The sequence below is a fragment of the Berghia stephanieae genome, chromosome 5 (assembly GCF_034508935.2).
Source record: "Berghia stephanieae isolate SIO BIC M18660-M18661 chromosome 5, UCSD_Bste_1.3, whole genome shotgun sequence".
Taxonomy (NCBI): Eukaryota; Metazoa; Mollusca; class Gastropoda; order Nudibranchia; family Aeolidiidae; genus Berghia; species Berghia stephanieae.
The window spans coordinates 17,013,238-17,032,214 of NC_088364.1; the positions used below are offsets into that span (position 1 = coordinate 17,013,238).

An 18,977-nucleotide genomic window follows, 5' to 3' on the forward strand; every position below is an offset into this window, starting at 1 on the left:
AAATAATTAATTGAAAATAATATCTTTTCATCCCCCCCCCCTCCCTCTCACCATTCCCTTCTCTTCTGCCATTTGTCATCACTTTTCCCCCTCAGGTTTGTGATGTCCCCCTCCACAGTTTACGAGTTCAAGAGAGCGGCAAGCTGGTGGCAGCAGGATCCCAGGATGGGACCACAACCTTGTTGGAATTGTCTGAAGGGCTCTACTCCATGGCCAGGAATGAGAAAAACTTGGTTACCGCTGTGAGGAACAGTTTTTTCAATGATTTTGTTATTGTTATTGTCGTTGATGGCAATGGAAGTGGTGGTGGGGTGAAGATGGTGTTGTTGTATTGTAGAGGTGGTTGTGGTGGCTGAAGGTGTTGTTGTTGTTGTTTTTTTTGTAAAGCGCTTTGAGCATGTTTAGTGGATATTGCTCTATATAAAAGCTCAATTTTTCTAAAATGTTTCAGTGGTGTTATTGTTCTTTTTATTGGTTTCGTATGTGTTGTTGTTGTTGTTGCTATAATTCTTGTTTTTGTTGTTGCTACCGGATTTGATTTTGCTGTAGTTTATTCAGGTCTCTATGGCAATGTTTTTTTTGTGGTCTAGTGGCATAACACTTGGGTTGCAATCTGCGGATGATGAGTTTTGAGCCTGGCCATGACAGCACATATTAAGTCCAAGAAATGGGCTTTCTACTCACTTTTTCTCACAATATTCAGGTGTAAAATTACTACTTCACCGGTAACAGCATTGCCATCCTCTATACATCTGTATCTGTTCTCAATTTTCTATTTGAGTTATGTCTGTCTTCTAAAGAAAGCCAAGGACGGAAACGTTTGTTTATGGATTATTTTTTTTCACAAATTATATGATTCGCATGTCTTGTTTTATTTCCTTTCCATCTTAACTGGCAGGCTTTTAGAAACTTTGTTTTTAATAATATGGTGAAATATTATTATTTATTTTTGTTGCTAAGTATAATTTAATTTGCTACCAGCTACTCGTACATCGAGCATATTTTTTTTTTTTCTATTGTTGAAAACTTGTTTGGTATGAATCCCCATTTCATAAAGTTCATATCTTTTCATCTTTGAGAAATTTAGAATAATTTTTCCCTTAATGTCTGATTTGACATGCTACATACCAAATTGCTTTTAATTTATATATAGTCGAAAAGGGGAATGGAGAAGAAAAATATGTTATCGAAAAAAAATAATTTTGAAACATGTTGAAGCATGGCAGTTGTAACCCTTTTCTCTTAACAAATTTTAGAATAATTTAATATACTCATCCAATGATCACAGTGCTGCCGGGCAAGCTCTAAAATGTGCTGTCATGTTAAAACTAGTAAGGTAGAAAGTATCCTTGCTAATCTTCAATTAATCTTCTGTTCTTCCGCCCAGATGTTTGAGAGAGAAACGAGGCGAGAGAAGATCCTCGACTCCCGTCAAAAGGAAATCAGGCTGAAGGAGAGGAGCAAGAGCGAGGCTGCCAAGGTATTTGATGACGATTATGATGATGATGATAATAATAATAATAATAATAATAATTTTAGAAAATAATGAAATTGATGATGATGATGATGATAATAATGATAATAACAATACTAATAATATTAATAATAATAATAATATAATAATAATAATAATAATAATAATAATAATAATAATAAGAAGAAGAAGAAGAAGAAGAAGAAGAAGAAGAAGAAGAAGAAGAAGAAGAAGAAGAAAGAAGAAAGAAGAAAGAAGAAAGAAGAAGAAGAAGAAGAAGAGAAGAAGGCGGATGAGGAGGAGCAGGAGGAGAATGATGAAAAGGAGGAGGAGGAGGGAGGGGGGAGAGGAGGAGAAGAAGAGAAGGAAGAAGGTAATTTATGCTCGAGCAAGAATAGCTCTTCTCTTAGGTCAATGAGGAAAAACTGATGCTACCACTTAAAACTATAAATATTTTCAGTCCACTCAAGCCGTAAGTATTCTTTAAAAATATGTTACCCTTCGCCACAAAACAGTATTATGTCGCGATGACCTTGATGTCAAAACGTGATTTTAAAACCATAATGAAATACCCGATTTTAGATTTTGTCATTCTCAAATATAGATAATGATGGCCACATGGAATGTAAACTTCATAACAAAGCCATTCTCTCATCTCTCAATTGTCTTTAGTGTTTCATTCATCGTGTTTTGTTAACAAAAGGGAAACCTGAAACATCTACATTATCTGTCTTCATTAATAAAATTGAAGCTCCCATTCCATTTGACTATTGTTATTTATTTCTTCGAGCTTCCAGCCAAACATTTGCATCGGCCTTAGAAAATAAATCCCTTGCACTCAAATCAAACATGTCAATTTAACTCAATTATCTTCCTATCTTCCTCTGAAAATATTGAGCATTTTATTCAACCCGACATGATACCGTTTTGAGACAGTGGATCACATATGAACATTTTCTAATCAACAAAACTGAGTTTTAATTATGATACTACGCACCTGCTTGTAATAATACTCAAGTATAATAAATATGCTTTATGAGGAAACGTGTGAAATATTTCAAAGGCAAAGTAAAGGAGAATTTTGCTCAAGTAGTCATGTCATGTGACAAACTGATATCTGTTTTGTGGTAAATTTTGCTTATTTTGCTTGTAAATTTCATCAAAGATCATTTTAATCATTTAATTATGATTTCATATGTTTGTTTTGCTTTCCTTTTGTTTTAATCCTCCTTTATACATACATATATTTTTTAGCTGTTCTATGGAAAATTCGCATTTTATGGAAATTGAATTATTGCTATAGTGTAAAAAAAACGCAGCAGGAGAGTGGAAAATGAGAGGGACGAAATTGGATGTCATTCCAGGAAGAGGGCCAGGACGGTAGACAATGATTGGATGAATTGGAAGGAAAATGTCCAGGCCTTATGCGCTGAGATATTTAAGACAAAAGACAAAAAGAAAACAAGGGGGGGGGGGGAGAGAACATTTTATACATTTTGCTGTTTATTTCATGGAAAAAAATAGTAAAAAATTGTTTTGTCTGAGTTAAGGCCATTTAAAGGAGACAATCTGTAAAAAAGTGGTTTTAAGGAAACTGATTTCAAAGTTTACTAAACCTCATTTCAACGTTTGAAGTGCCGTCGGAAAAAAAGATCAAATTATTTAAAGAGCAAATTTGGAAAATCCCAATTTTCCTCAGAGAGTTCCAAAACTCATTTTAAAAGCCATATCTCACAAGTACTTCCATCAGTATAAGGAAAATTCCTTAGAATGCCTCACATTTAATTTGCTTTGTGATCTATTACCGATCCATTTTTCAATCTGTGCATTGAATGATCAGAAATAATCATATTATAATACACATTACCTCTATTTGTATTTTTTTGTTTGTTTTATGGGAAGCAACTGAACTGGACTTCAGGCTCATCTATGACAGTGCTTTTATATCTTCATCAATACTAATTGCTTTTTGATTAATCCACCGATGTATTCATCTATGAATCCCACTATCATATCATTATTTGACATCTTTATATATTTACTACATTATCTATCCTTCCACTTCTTGATGGCTGAGATATTACCGTTTTTTCTTCCTTCAGAGCCATAAGACCAATGTAAGCAGAGTTTACCCGGTTTCTATTGCATCAGATAGACAGTAACAAACCTTTGCTACTCTTGGATGTGGCACTAGTCTATCGCAAAGTACTTTCCACCAGACCTACAATACCCTGAGTGGACAGAGGAAGAAAAATCTTGAGTACACTTGGGAACGATACCTATCCCTTTGTTAGTGAAATAAATGCTCTATCAATTGAGCTATCATGATCCCAACAATGGTTTCTTGGCTGCTATGAAAGCCTACGTGCTGTAAGCATTGTTGGTGACTGGATTGATAATGACATTCAAATACAATCCTCTGACCCCAGTGGTTAGTCCAAAGTTGAGTTAATTGCGACACTTTACTCCACACAATTTAGGCCCATGATTAATAGTGTAAGCACGTTATTCATTCTTTAAAAATAATAATAATAAGTTGTCAGAGGCACCCAAATTTTATTTATGAAATAAAGCTTTAGTTCCATGATCTCTTCTATTGACTACTATCAAAACGCTAAAAAGCCGCCAGTAAGTATGAATGTTAAGTTTTATTTTTAAAAACATTACGGTTTTGAAAGGAAACGAAAAATATCTTGATTCTTAATGCTTTACAAGCATGGTTTATTTTTACTTTGACCTTCATTGAAAATTGTTTACAATGCTGCTGCATGCTTTTGTTCTTTGAGTATAAACGGTTAGGCATACAGATATATTCAATTATGGGTGAAGTTTGAAGTTTTAATGAAATTCAGTTTAGATGTTTAGGGTTGAAAGACAATTTCCCTTGAAGTGCCATGAAGATGATTTTAATCTCCGCTATTATTTATATAAAAAGGAACTACGTATTATATTTGATATTCTTACATGCAAAAAAAAAAAATGACAAGGAAAAGTGTTTTTCAAATAAATGGAAAACATTGACAAGAAGGCGATAAGGAAAATTATTTCTGTCTGGTATAAATATTTTATAGAATTTGGTTTTATTTGTTACTCTTTGCTTCCATTTTATCCACTTGCATCGTTTTTCATTTAGATTTATCTTCCTCTTACATTGCTTTATGTTTTGTCAAAAACATTAAGAAAAGTAATAATTTGTTTTGTGAATTGTTATTTCTGTACTTGATTATTCCTTTTAAGACATGATTATTGTCTCAGAATAATGAAAGGCACTCTTAATTGAGTTTAAAATCATATCAGATAACCGCAAAATCTGCCTATATTCAACACTTACCCTTTTTTTTTGGTACTTTTAATTACTGCTAATGTTAACAGACTTCTTTGGGGTTTCAGATTTAGAAGTCTTGAAACTGATCAATATTTAAAGAAATGTTATGCAAAATGTGGTTTGTTTAAGAACTTCCGAAATGTACATATTTAATTTTGTATTTATGTCTTTGAAGTGTCAGGTTTAAGAATTTTTGAAAATCTGAGGATCATCTTAATTAATCGTTTTTTGAAGAAAATATTTTCTGACCAAATAAAAAATGTCAATTTTGTATTTTAATGCACGGCAGTGCTGTACCTTGGTGCATGGTCTACACCAATCAGGGTCACCAATCAATTTTTCCCCTCAACGTTTTACTTTTTCTGTTTTCCTAATCGCTTTTCTCTACACGATTGACATGTGGATAAAGCATACCTCTGTAACCTGTAGGTTGGAGGTGTGTATGTGTGTGTATTTGTGTGTGTGCGCGCACGCGTGTGTGTGTGTGTGTGTGTGTTCCCGACTGTTTTGCCGATGGTGGGTGTAGTCAGTGACAAAACTCTGGCCTCGGCTTTTTGTCACTGCGTAATGCAATATACACACATTATCCCCCTCAACACAGGAGGAAATGGGTACCAGGCTGTAGGCTGCAGTGAGAGTTATTGTAAGATTGTTTGTAGAACAAAAAGGACGCTTAATATGTAGCTTGTACTTGTACTACTGGATATAAAGATTAGATTTCGTATGGCCTGTTGGGGGAATAAATGAATTCTTATAAAATACATTGAACTTGGCAAATTTTGTGGAAATATGTAATATGCAAGTGTTCGTGTTTATTTATTTATTCATTCATTCATTTGTTCATTTATCATTTATTTATTTATTGTTTTGTTTTTTAATTAATTTAATTTAGGATGGCGAAGAGGAGAAGAAAGTAGAAGAGGAACCTTATGAAGAGGAAGATCTGTATGCTAAGGCTGAGAAGGAATTCTTCTCCATCATTGAGGCTGAGAAGAAGAAAAAACCAATTCCAAGTCAGGACTTTGGCGTAGAAGAGAAACAGGTAGAAATGTCTTGTCTGATTATTTTTATTTTTTTAAAATACAATTTTGAGCTACTCTAAGTAACTATTTGTGACCCATTGTCTCAAATCGGTATTGTGTCAGGGTGAACTGTGTGTAGGAAATTGAATTTTTAGCCACAAGAAATATGAAACTTGGGTATAATTTCTGAAGAATAAATACAACTTCTTAAATTTTTAAAGTGTCAACGTTCATATTTCGGGTAACACTTTCATTATAAATACACTTTACCAGGTCTTATTAATCCCGACATGATACCGTCAAGATGGCGGATCATAGAATATGTGATTATGTACATAATGTAAAGTTTGAATCAGATTTCCATTTCTATCTATCATTTCCTGATTGAGGCTACTGGCCAACAAGGCATTTGTTGTTCGGTATCATTTCTTTAAATTGGAATCATTTTTTCCATTTTAGTCTATCCTTTTAAACATTTTTCATCTCCTTTGGACAAAGAAATAAATTAACGTGCAGAATTAATGAGTATAAAAAAAATTTGCGAATGTGCAGTTATATATATATATATATATATATATATATATATATATATATATTATATATATATATATTATATTATTTTTATATATATATATATATATATACAGCACATTCGCAAGTTTCGCAATATATATATATATTATATATATATATATATATATATAAATCACTTTTATTACTCAATTTTACTGTGTCAAAATGTCTCGCCTTAGTCTAAATGCGTTTCTATTCATGGGTCTTCATTTTAATATGGGCCTTTTACTATGTCTCTATATATATTTGTATCAATCCATCAAACCATTAGTGCTATTCCATATTTAGCTTGATTTTTTTTAAAACAACGGTTTTCTTTAATCAAATCATCAAACAGTAACAACAATTGTTTTAATATATCTAAATATTACAGGCAGCAGTTAGATTTATATAGATCAGGGATTTAAACAGCAAGTTGTCCTTCACAGCCATGACGCTCAAGGAGCCGGTTTTATATCGGTATTTACAGCATGAAATGGAGACAAGAAATTGCTTGCTATTCTTTGGATAGGATGCCAGTCTATTGCGAAGTACTTTTTGCCAGATCTAACAGACCCAATCACCCAGTCACTGCTGGTTGGACATGGGGGTTAGAAAAATATCTCGACTGTGCCCAGGTGTGATCTAGTTCCCTTTGAATGTGAAGCGAGTGCTCTACCAACTGAGCTAAAGAGACCCCCAATTTAGACAACAAGATGTACATGGAACATTATTTGTTTCTATTAAAAGCTATTTTTAAAAATATTTTTTATACATCACGCACAAAAGATGGTGACCAGGAAAGGGAAGAAACAGTATATTTAGTCGTCATAACCTGTGAGCAACACATGTTTGATTAATGAGGATTTCTGATATTTTTCTGTGTATGTGAAGCTCATATAACATCAGTTAGGTATTATATGTCAATAATATAGACATAATGGCATTAAAACTGTTGCTACTAGGACTTTTCAGATTTTCGGTTAGATTTTGCTCCCCTGGGATAAAAGAAACTTAATCACTTTGATACTCACACTCACATAAAATGATATCTACATTATCGGTATCATTACTAGGACATTAATGAGACGGCTGGGGCAGATAAAATGGGGAAGTCTGATAGCATCACAGTCAACAAAGGGCTTTCCGTCACCTTATCAGACAACAGTGACTTTGGTACCGGATTTCTAGATGACGACGAAACAATAGTGCTCCAGGATGACGATGACAACTGATGACAAGGAAGGCCACTCGTCACTCAATCGTTGCCATCAACTCACTTGAACCAAACACTTTATAATAAAGACAACACCATTTTTGATTTCTTCGTTTCAAATACAGTTCGTTTACTGTTGACTTCAATTACAAGACTCTTACTATTTATTTTCTTTTCCTTGTTAATTCTTTTTGAGCGTTCAATTTCAGTTCAATTGAGGATCTAATTCATTTAGATTTCTATCGACAATTCATTTAAAATATGTCATCATTTGTTAACTGTTAAGAATATTGCCTTTCTTTGTTATCCTGTGTCCATTAACTATTATTTTTGTTTTATATTCATGGCATTTTTAGCCTTTTTTTTTCTTAAAGTGCTTCTTTTAAATTGTTTTTTGATTTGTTTTTGTTTTTTGGGGTTTTTATTTTTTGTTGCCTATTATATGTTTACTCAATTTGGCAACTTTGAGAATGAATTGAGATATGTTTCTCTTTTTTATTTTGTAATGTTATTTTTGATTGGAGAACACACACAAGTTTGAATTGCAGAGGGTTCTTTACATTAAAGTTAACCTATTCATGATTAAAACAAAATTTAAAAAAATTGTGAGAAATTAGTGGTTGAAATCATCGGGAGTTGTTGAAACTCATAGTTAAAGGGTTTTGCACATGATCACACTTAAGCTTGTTACGCCATGTGAAATAAACACATAATACCGGTATAAGTATTTAAAAAGTCAGAGCTCTTTGACTGAGTTACTTCCCGTGATTTTGAACATTCTCTATCAAGCAAGTGTAATGTACAGACATCGCAAGTGGCCATTTTTGGCTGTGATATATCCTATAAAGCTATTTGACACATGGAGCCAGAATTTAACCATGTTTCTGCAGCTTTAAAAGAGTGGTAACACTTGCCTGTATTTTTTTTTTCAAAGGATACATGTTTGTAAAAAATACTTTCTACCATTATTTCTTACTTAATCACTTCAGGGTTGAAAGAGATTGTGACTGGATTTGAAACCGGTCCATGTGATCATGATTAAAATGAATGCTATTAAAATCCTCATTTTAGGTGCACGATTGAATAAATCATCTTACTTATATGAAATGTGGAATGGTCAGGGGTAAGGTGGCTCAGTTTGTTATGAAGTCAATCTTATCTGATAGGTGACAATGATTTCTGTCATAACCCCGGTGTGAAAGTTGTGTTTTTAGCTGAGGTGTTTTACACACACATTGAAACCCAGGCATTGATCGATTTCATAAGGTGCAAATTTAGAAGGAATGCCTGATAGGCAACAAATGATGATGGAAGAATAGATGATTATGAAGAGCTTTCAACATGGTGAAACAATTGAAGTGCAGCATATAAACGCAACATTACTTTATCTTTTTATTTTGTCCTCACGAAATTATTTTTTGACCTCCAACTTCATGCTTATCTCCAAGCAAGTAAAATATTTTTTCATAATGATTTATTAGGTTATTTTTCTTAACGTCAGTTGTTATTCTCCTTTTTTTCAGGAACCCGAAGGTGAAGACCAGGAAGAGAAGACAAATGGAGATCCAGTGAGTTTGAATTGAAAATAATTAAATAAAAATCCATATATCACAATGTATTGAAACTATCGCTTCAAAAATAAACAAGCGTTAAGTTAAGATTAACAAGGAAAGCTTTGGGCTCAATAATGAATAAAAAATCGGTAAAAGATTTGTGAAATCCAAATAAATGTTTAATTTGCAGTGCATAGACGACAGTAGTAACGAGGTCAAATCAAAATACATTAGATATCCATTTTGATTTAAGCATAATGATTGCAAGATCAAGACATGCTACTCACTAGTGATTACTAATCAAGACAGGCTACTCATTGAGTATATTATTATTATTATTATTATTATTATTATTATTTATTATTAATTATTATTATTATTTTATTATTATTATTATTATTATTATTATTATTATTATTATTTTCTTCTTCTTCTTCTTCTTCTTCTTCTTCTTCTTCTTCTTCTTCTTCTTCTTATTATTATTATTATTATTATTATTATTATTATTATTATTATTATTATTATTATTATTGATGATTGGGAACATAACCAAAGACAATGAATAACATTGACGAGCCGAATGAAAAGATATAACTTTATTAATAAATGATAAAGTAATGAGTGATGATCGTGATGAGTATTGATGGCTTGAGAAGAGAGTGAGTGAGCGCGAGGTTTAGAAACGGAAGTTGTTATATAATTGTTTGTAATGATGTCTTAGAGTAAAAGGTGTTACGTATTCTTATAGAACCAATCAACATCCTTTCTTCTTTTAAAAAAAATGATTATGAAGTACAGTGATATGAGATAAATTGATCCATCCATTCATTCCTTTCCCCAAAGAAAAATATTTAAAACAAGAGATTCTCTAAATTAATTTTCACAGAAAAAAATGATGAGTCTATTAATTATTTATAATGATGTTATCTGTCATTGTTCACTTTGTTCTATATTATCCAGAGAATGGTCAATATTGAATATAGTCATTCAACCAACGAGGTTTATTTCTTATTTTTCTGTGACGTTGTTGAGCAGTATGTTCATTATAATTATTGTCAATGTTCAGCGATAGTTCATAACCTGTATGTTTTTCTTGCTGTTGAGTGTCATTAGCATGTCTACCGTCATTGGGTGATCGTACATTGGAATTGGGTGTTGCACAAGTATCGTAGTTGCGTGGATGAATATATCGTCTGTTGCGCCGGTATGCATTAGCAGTGTTGTCACCTTCGATGATATATGATTTGTTGTTTTTGCTTTTGATGATGCCTTTCTGAGCAACATTACTGTTTAGCGGTTTGAAATAGACAGGCTGTCCAGGATAGAGTTTGATAGTGGTTTTGCCGTTCGATCATAATGTTTTTTGATTGCGCCACGTCGGCGGTTTCTGTTGTTTATAATGTTCGGGTCAGTTTGTTGAGTTTGAAACATTGTGGGTATGAATGATCTCGTTGGTCTACCGAAAACAAGTTGGGCTGGACTGGGCATATTGTCTCTTGGTGTATTTCGAATTTCCAACATAGCTTCGTATGGGTCGGTCTTTGAGTGGAAACATTTTTTCATCATGCGTTTAATTGTTTTTACCGCTGATTCTGCTTTTCCATTTGATTGATGATGACCAGGTGAAGACATTCTGTGATCGATGTTCCAATGTTTGCAAAATGTTTTGAATTCTTCTGATTGAAATTGTGCTGCAGAGTCAGAAATTAAAGTTTGAGGTATACCGTATCTAGCAAATTGTTTCTTGAGCGTCATGATTGAGTTGGACGTGGTAATATTGGCGAGTTTTTCAACTTCAATAAAGTTTGAGAAGTAGTCAACATACACGATGTAGTTTCTCTGTTCAAATTCAAAGAAATCAATTCCTACTTTTTGCCATGCCTGTGTCCCTTCGTCGTGGAGAGTCAGTGGTTCTTTCGTGTCCAATGGTTTGTATTTCTGACAGGCATCGCAAGAGTTAACAAGTAGTTTGAGATCTGCATTGATGTTGGGCCAATAAACGGTTGATCTAGCCCGTCGTATCATGGAATCACATCCAAAATGAGAACTGTGTAGATGCATTTTTATCTCTGATTGCAAAGATTTTGGAATAATGACTCTTTCTCCTTTCATCAGTAGTCCATCAGAAATATCAATGAAATCTTTGATTTGGTGATAGGATTTCAGTTCTGGAAGTAATTCATTTATTTTTGGCCATCCGCTTTGAACATATTTTATCAACGTTTGGAGAGAATTGTCTTTTTGAGTTTCTGATCTTATTTTATCCAGAGTTACGTCGCGGATTTCAATAGCATTAATATAGTGTTCTTCTATTTCTGCACTGTCCTTCAAGAATGCACGACTGAGAGTATCTGCTAATTTTAGCTGTGATCCAGGAACAAATTCGAATTTGATGTTGTATTTGTTAATTCTCATCATCAAGTTTTGTAATCGTTTTGGGGCTTCGCCCAGAGGTTTTGAGAGGATATTTTCGAGAGGTTTGTGATCGTTTTGTATGATTATTGGTCGGCCGTAGGTGTATTGGTGAAAACGTTCCAGGGCGAATACTATGGCGAGTGTTTCCTTTTCGATTTGAGCCCATTTCTTTTGCGAATTAGTGAGAGCACGTGAAGCAAATTCTATTGGTCGACCACGCTGAATGAGAGCAGCACCTAAACCGTCACCACTACTGTCGACTTGTAGGTAGAGTTGTTCCTTTTGATCGAAGTATGCGAGATAAGTAGCAGTTGCGATCTTGTCTTTTATTTCGTTGAAAGCGTTTTGACAAGTATCGGACCAGTTGAAAGGAGTGTCTTTGTGGGTGAGTGAACGAAGTGGTTCTGCACTTGAAGACAAGTTAGGGATGTACCGTGCAAGGTACTGTACAAGTCCACAAAAACGTCGAATGCCTTGTACATCGTTAGGAGCTGGCATTTCAGTAATTGCTTTTACTTTTTGAGGATCTGGCCTAACGCCGTTTCCATTAATGACGTGTCCTAAGAATTGTATTTCTGATTGCTGGATGCAAGCTTTTTCATCATTCAATCTGATTCGCTTCTCTTTGCATCTAAGTTTCAATGCTTTTACGTTGTTGTCGTGTTCTGTGACAGATGATCCAAATATGAGAATGTCGTCAGCAACGTTCGTGCAGCCTGATAGGCCTTCGATAGCCTCGTTTAGCCGTTGTTGAAATATTTCGCTGCTTACAGAGAGACCAAAAGGTAGTCTACGCCAACGATATCTGCCAAATGGTGTAATCATTGTGGTGAGTTCTGAGGATTCCTCATCAAGTTTAACATGATGAAACGCTTCTTTGACGTCAAATTTGCTGAAAATTTTGGCGTTGTTGAGATTCGGAAGTATGTCATCGAGTGTCGGCATTTTGTAATGTTCCCGCTTGAGGGCTTTGTTTAGCTGTTGAGGGTCTAAACATATTCTTATTTTGCCGTTTTTCTTTTCAACCACAGCCATTTGGTTGACCCATGCAGTGGGTTTAGTGATAGGCTCAATTATGCCCGTTCTGTCAATCTGTCCAGTTCGTTTTTGACTTTTGCTTTCAATGCGAGTGGTACATTTCAGCATGGAAGTGTTCTTGGTTTAATGTTTTCGTCGATATGAAGTACAGCAGTACCGAGGTCACCGATGTCCACTTGATCATTTTTGCTGTCATTTACATTAGCAATGAAATTTTCATGTTCGATTTTGATGAGGTTCAATTCTTTGAGAGTATTCAATCCTAATAGATTGTTGAATCCATCTTCGACAACAGAGTAAGTGATGTATGTCATTTTTCCAGTTTTTGGATTTTTAGTTTTGATTTTTGCCTCACCGATAGGAGATAGTTTCTCTTTGTTCCACATGACCAATGTTTTACGTGTTGGTTTGATCTGTTGTGAAAACACGTATTTCCTCTCTATGGTGTTTACGTCCGCACCAGTATCAAGTTGGAATTTAACTTTTTTGAAGTTAACGATCATACTAGCTGATATTGCTGTTGTACCCAGCTTCATAACATAATTGTTTTCATCTTCGTCTGAGTATGAGGTGTTATGTTCGTTCTGAATCGTATGAATGCGAGAGCATTTTGATGAAAAATGATTCATTCTGTTGCAGCTCTTGCATGTTTTATTCCAAGCTGGACATTTTTCTTTGATTCGCTCGTGACTTTTGCCACAGAATTTGCAACAGTGTATCCATTGTGTAGAGGATTGTTGTTTTTGGTGAGAGTGAGAGTGAGAAGATCGATGCCGTTGCTGAGGAAATTGAGGTTTTGAATGAGAAGATTGGGGTTTTCTAATAGAATGTCGAGACGATGAGTAATGGTTGCTTTGATGTACCTTCTGTATGGTGTGATCTTGTAGTGTCATGTTCTGTAGTTGTGTTTTGGCTGTTTCATGTGTAGGACAAGTATCAATTGCTTTTTGTAGTGTAAGGTCTTGTTGTTGTAGCAGGTGTTTTCTTGTTTCCTCACATTTGATTCCAATTATGATTTTGTCACGGAGAAGGCTATCTTCAATAGTGCCGTAATTACATGATTTTATCAGTTTTCTCAGCTCTGAGAGGTACATTTCAAACGATTCTTCCTGTCCTTGTTGTCGGGAGTTGAAAATATATCTCTCATAACTTTCATTAGTTTTCCCCACACAGAAAAGCTTAAATTTTTCAGTAATATTTTCGAACGTTTCTTCCTTTCCTTCGAAATTGAAGCCATCGTAAATATTCATAGCTGCTCGTCCGATGCAAGATAGGAGTGTAGCAGATCGTATTCTGTCATCCCCTTTTTCTAGCCCAGTAGCGATTTCAAAATTAGTCCAGTCACGAGAGAATTGTCGCCAATTCGAAGCTAAGTTGCCTTCCATGTTGAGTGGTCTTGGCGGAGGAATTGACATTGTTGATCTCGAAGTTGCCATAATTGCAGGGATGCAACTCTTTCAAAAAAAATAAACAAACAGTGATTGTGATAATTTAGTTGGTTATTTCCCTTGGATAGAAATTTTGGCGAGAATGTCACTTAGGAGCGATTAATTCTGATTTCCAAGAGTTATTGCCCTTGAGAGTGAGAAAATGCCATGCGGGGGGATTCCCCGGAGATAATGATGAACTTGATAGAATAACAATTAATTGTTTTCGTTGTTAACTCACAGGACGAGTGAAGTTCTTTACGCCGCTGCCACCATGATGATTGGGAACATAACCAAAGACAATGAATAACATTGACGAGCCGAATGAAAAGATATAACTTTATTAATAAATGATAAAGTAATGAGTGATGATCGTGATGAGTATTGATGGCTTGAGAAGAGAGTGAGTGAGCGCGAGGTTTAGAAACGGAAGTTGTTATATAATTGTTTGTAATGATGTCTTAGAGTAAAAGGTGTTACGTATTCTTATAGAACCAATCAACAATTATTATTATTATTATTATTATTTATTATTATTATTATTATTATTATTATTATTATTATTATTATTATATATTATTATTATTATTATTATTATCATTATTATCATTATTATATATTATATTATTATTATTATTATATTATTATTATTATTATTATTATTATTATTATTTTCTTCTTCTTCTTCTTCTTCTTCTTCTTCTTCTTCTTCTTCTTCTTCTTCTTCTTCTTCTTCTTCTTCTTTTCTTCTTATTATTATTATTATTATTATTATTATTATTATTATTATTATTATTATTATTATTATTATTATTATTATTACTATTATTATTATTATTATCATTATTATTATTATTATTATTATCATTATTATTATTATTATTATTATTATTATTATTATTATTATTATTATTAATTATAATGATAATATAATTTTTCATCTATCAGGAGACAGACAAGAAAGACTAGACCTAAGGCTCAAGTCAATCCGAGGCATCCAATTACGATCACCATCATGGCCTACTTGAGTCACTACTATAGTTACGTCATGATCACCATCTATTACCTTGTAGCATCAAATACAATGAGAAACTATCACTAAACAGCAACATCACCTCACTACCATCTGTTATAATGCCTTGGAAATTACCGATAGTCTTATAGAAGTTTGTCTGAAAGTATCAAAATGGGACATTAAGAATCGATAATAAAGAATCTATTAAATGGTAGCTTTTGAACATTGTTCAAATTTAAAGTTGTGGCGCCTGAGGAAAAAATTCAATCAGGCTAAAATCAATTAAAAATTTATCTCAAATTCATTTTTGAATTGACAAAATTTATAAACCTGATATGTGTAATATTTCCATCAGTAACTTGTTCAATTTTTATATTAGACTTTGCTAAGGAATCAAACCGCTTACATTTTTCCATAAATATTATGAAAAAAGTCAATTTTTGTTCCCCTGCTGTTAATTTTAAAAGATATCAATAGGGGAATAAAATCCTTTTGTTATTGACCAGGTTCTTATTTGAAAGTGACTGATTCATTTTTCATCACTTTTGACAGATATATTTTTTTTGTCATAACGGTTTGACGCATTTTCTACAGTACAAGCATTGTTTTCTAAACTCTGTTATCAGTATTATTTAAAAATTGCTTATGTCCCATCATTATAATGTATTTGTCTATTTGCATCTGAAATTATTAATGCAATAGCTACTCCATCAATTTAAGGAAAGTGGAACGGAATAAGACTTCATAAACGAATAGACAACAAGACTCAAATATTTTTACGTTTTAGGGCCATGATGACAGACTAATGAATAAGAAAGGATACATTTCATCTCATTGTGTGTATTTAAGAAGATCTAGGAGAAAATAAAAAGCATTAAGAATTTAAACTTTTAAGACACACCCGTCAGTTCAATTAAAAAATTAGACACCAGAAACGACTGACCATGACATCCATGAACTTTTATTTTCATTATATTAACCCTTTATAGGTGGAGTTTTACTCAAATCTAACCTGATTTCGTATATCTTGTCGTTTTCATCAAGATAATTGTTACAGTGATAGACTCAGGCTTCATCATAGACTGAGCCAGCTCGATAGTGAAAATGGGTTGGTCTGTATTCATGACAAAATAGACATTGGGAGAAATTTGAAAGTAATTTAGTTCACAGTTAAAGGGTTAAAAGCAATGACAATTTATCATGCAACTGGAATAATGTCACTTTTTATCAGATGAAGAAATAAATATAATATGATTTTATATAGCAAAGTTTTCATTGTCCATTTTATCAATCGATTAGTGGTTTTTTGGAACCTTGAATTCGGGTTGTGATTTACTATACCTTCATATATTGAATCCCTTTTCATGTAGCATTCTATCTTTGTTCTAATATTAATCTGGAAAAAAGGTATGCAAGTTACAATACCAGACAAATACAATGTCAGACAAAGTTGAACGAAAGATAAAGAAAACAGCAGGCTTCGACCGGGTATTAAAGCTTAGATTGACTCAGTTCTCTCAGGTCTGCCCTCAACATTTTTATAATTATTGTATTTGTGTTTATCTGGCGTTGGTTTGGATCCTTCAATGGGAGGAAGACAGTGAAATAAATTAGATTAAGTATTTACTTTAAAAGCTTAAATTTCTCTTGTGAACCGAATTCCATGACTGTGTCTGAGGAAAACTTGTAAATGTTAGGCAAATGGACAGATTGCTTTTGGTATCTTCTTTATATTTTGTGTACCCGTTTGAATTAATCTCATTAATTTTACTATAGTTTGAGTGCTTATGTTTTACTCTTAATCTTTTAAATGGTCCATCGTGTTCCTTTTCCTCATACTGATTTGACCTGGAAGTGTCGCAAATGTCACTCTAATTTCTAAAAATAAACACAAAATCTCTTGGGTCTTAGTGGCTGGATTGAAAAAAAAGATTTATACCAGACTTGTTAATGCCATACTGATCATCGTCTTTATCAGTTTATCCTTACCATACAAACTGGTGTTATACTCGTGGAACTGGGTGCTGAAAGTTGGGTTAAACTTACACTTTTCACCGATAATATTAGAATTAAAAAAAAAAAAACAACAATAAGTGATTTATCGTATCATTTCGATTTTAATTTCCCTTTACGACATAATTCTATATTGAGGTGGTGGGCCACAAATTACCATCTATAGAAACTAGGACTAGATGGTTACAACATTGCACTGGTACTGTCCACTATGGCATACTCTGACAAAACAGATTTATTTTTGTTTTCAGTAGAAAGCTCTTAATTCAAATATCGATAGAGTATAATCAGTCAAAACTCTCATACCCACGAATTCAAAGAAATATTCTCAAAACGGTACTATGCCAGGATTATTCAGATGCTAATAAAATTATTTTTAAAGTAAATAGTTTGAAATTTGGGTAAATTTGTATGGCTTTTTGAAGACAATAATATGCATAGTTTCTTAAAGTGACAAAAACTAAAATCTCAAATTTCAGATTTTTAAAACAATATAACTGCTGTTTGGCACCTTGTTCACCTCGACACGATACCGTTTTGACACGAAAGGTCACATATTAGGGTTGAACGTTTGTTGCCTTGCTGAGAGTCGATTAATCGATGTTTTTTTTAAGTAAAAGTTTTCTGGCCAAATTGAAAAATAAAATGAGTTTTGTCAGTGTACAGTGTCAGGTCAGCAAAACCATCATTTACCTGACGCAATATGTAGAGTAGTAAATTACGTGAGCCTCTAAACAAACTGTTGTTTTATGATGGAATGTATGAAAGGAATACATACACATCCACGAGAATGGTTAATAGATGCCTTATAATTATATGTAAGTTATTAAGTTAATAAGAAATTGAGTTGTAGTAGTAAAACGCTGCTTTTCAGTTTAGTATAAGTTTTATAGCACTTGAAAAACGTTAAGGTCACTTCAGCATTAAGAAAAGGAAGATCGTACATAACACAAAAGGACAACTAGATAGACATTTTGGTCACAGGCGCGTGAATGGTTACAAGAAAATCCCAGCAGCAATTTATCTCTATACCCAGTCTATGATCACTTCAAATCTCACAAAAAGTCAGCATAGGATCCTCGCCAAAGGAGAGACACGTAGATGATTCCTTATACTTTTTAACAGTCAATGACATAGACGGGTTTCAAGTAAAGAAAAACTAATTCGCAAACGACTATTTCCCAAATAATAGTCCCCAGCAGAGCCTGGGCAAAACCGTCCTTTCACTTCAGAACAAGGCCAGAAAACCACAAAGAATAAGACATGTCTGGGGAGCAGGGGGGAGGGGTAGAAGACAGGACAGTTTTTTAAAATCAATATTCACGACGACAAAAGAGGCTGTTTTTAATTCCTTGTTTAACTTAGGGTTCTATGGCGTTTATTGCACATATTTAGGTCATTTCAATGCGTGCAACTGGGAAGATAATAGAATAGTCAAAAGATTTCGACCAAGCTAACAAGAACAAAGTAAGGCGAGAACATCGAGTTCAACAGAGATCAGAAGTGGATTGAAGAACAATAAATCCCTGTAGCTAGTTTGAAACCACACAAAAGTCGAAAACTGATCTGCTCAAAGATATCCACCAAAAGGTACACAGTACACATCTAGATATGTATTTAGGAGGTTACACACATATAATTAAAAAAAAACAAAAGACGTGCTATATGATGAGGAGAGGGTTCAAAAGGAATAACAATATTATCTCTGACTTAAAGATACGTCGATTTGATTGTTTTTCTCTCAGGAAAGATCCCAGGCAGGGTCCAGTCGAAAGAGAATTTATAGTCTCGTTCCAGAATAAGGACGGGATGCCTTATTATGGAAAGTACATATCATGGGGGGAGGGGGGGGGGGGTATAACAAGACCAATGTAGAATTCTACGGCCCAAGAGTAGCCAACGTCGCTCCCCCTCCCCTCTCTTACAA

General features: G+C 33.6%; 2 protein-coding genes across 9 annotated transcripts in view; one reads left to right on the forward strand and one right to left on the reverse strand.

Moving 5' to 3' along the window:
• The window catches only part of LOC144972503 (dynein intermediate chain 3, ciliary-like), a 28,754-nt gene extending 12,454 nt beyond the window's left edge, over nt 1–16,300 (forward strand). For 3 of the 8 annotated variants that reach the window (XM_078913783.1, XM_078913784.1, XM_078913785.1), the window contains exons 11-16: nt 96–242; nt 1,388–1,480; nt 1,935–1,946; nt 5,692–5,841; nt 9,113–9,157; nt 14,971–16,300. In XM_078913783.1, the coding sequence (XP_078769909.1) occupies nt 96–242; nt 1,388–1,480; nt 1,935–1,946; nt 5,692–5,841; nt 9,113–9,157; nt 14,971–14,991 (468 nt within the window). In that variant the 3' untranslated portion in view covers nt 14,992–16,300. Of the gene's footprint in view, nt 1–95; nt 243–1,387; nt 1,481–1,934; nt 1,947–5,691; nt 5,842–7,449; nt 7,736–9,112; nt 9,158–14,970 lie in introns of those variants that run through there. The other 5 variants (XM_078913786.1, XM_078913789.1, XM_078913787.1 and 2 more) reach the window with 3 other exon arrangements.
• On the reverse strand, nt 12,697–14,145 carry LOC144973790 (uncharacterized). The gene is made up of 2 exons (XM_078916685.1): nt 13,459–14,145; nt 12,697–13,374 (listed from the first exon to the last, which is right to left on the reverse strand). The coding sequence occupies exons 1-2, from the start codon at nt 14,029–14,031 to the stop codon at nt 12,697–12,699; spliced, it is 1,251 nt and encodes a 416-aa protein (XP_078772811.1). The 5' UTR covers nt 14,032–14,145.
• Nucleotides 16,301–18,977: the final 2,677 nt, after the last annotated feature.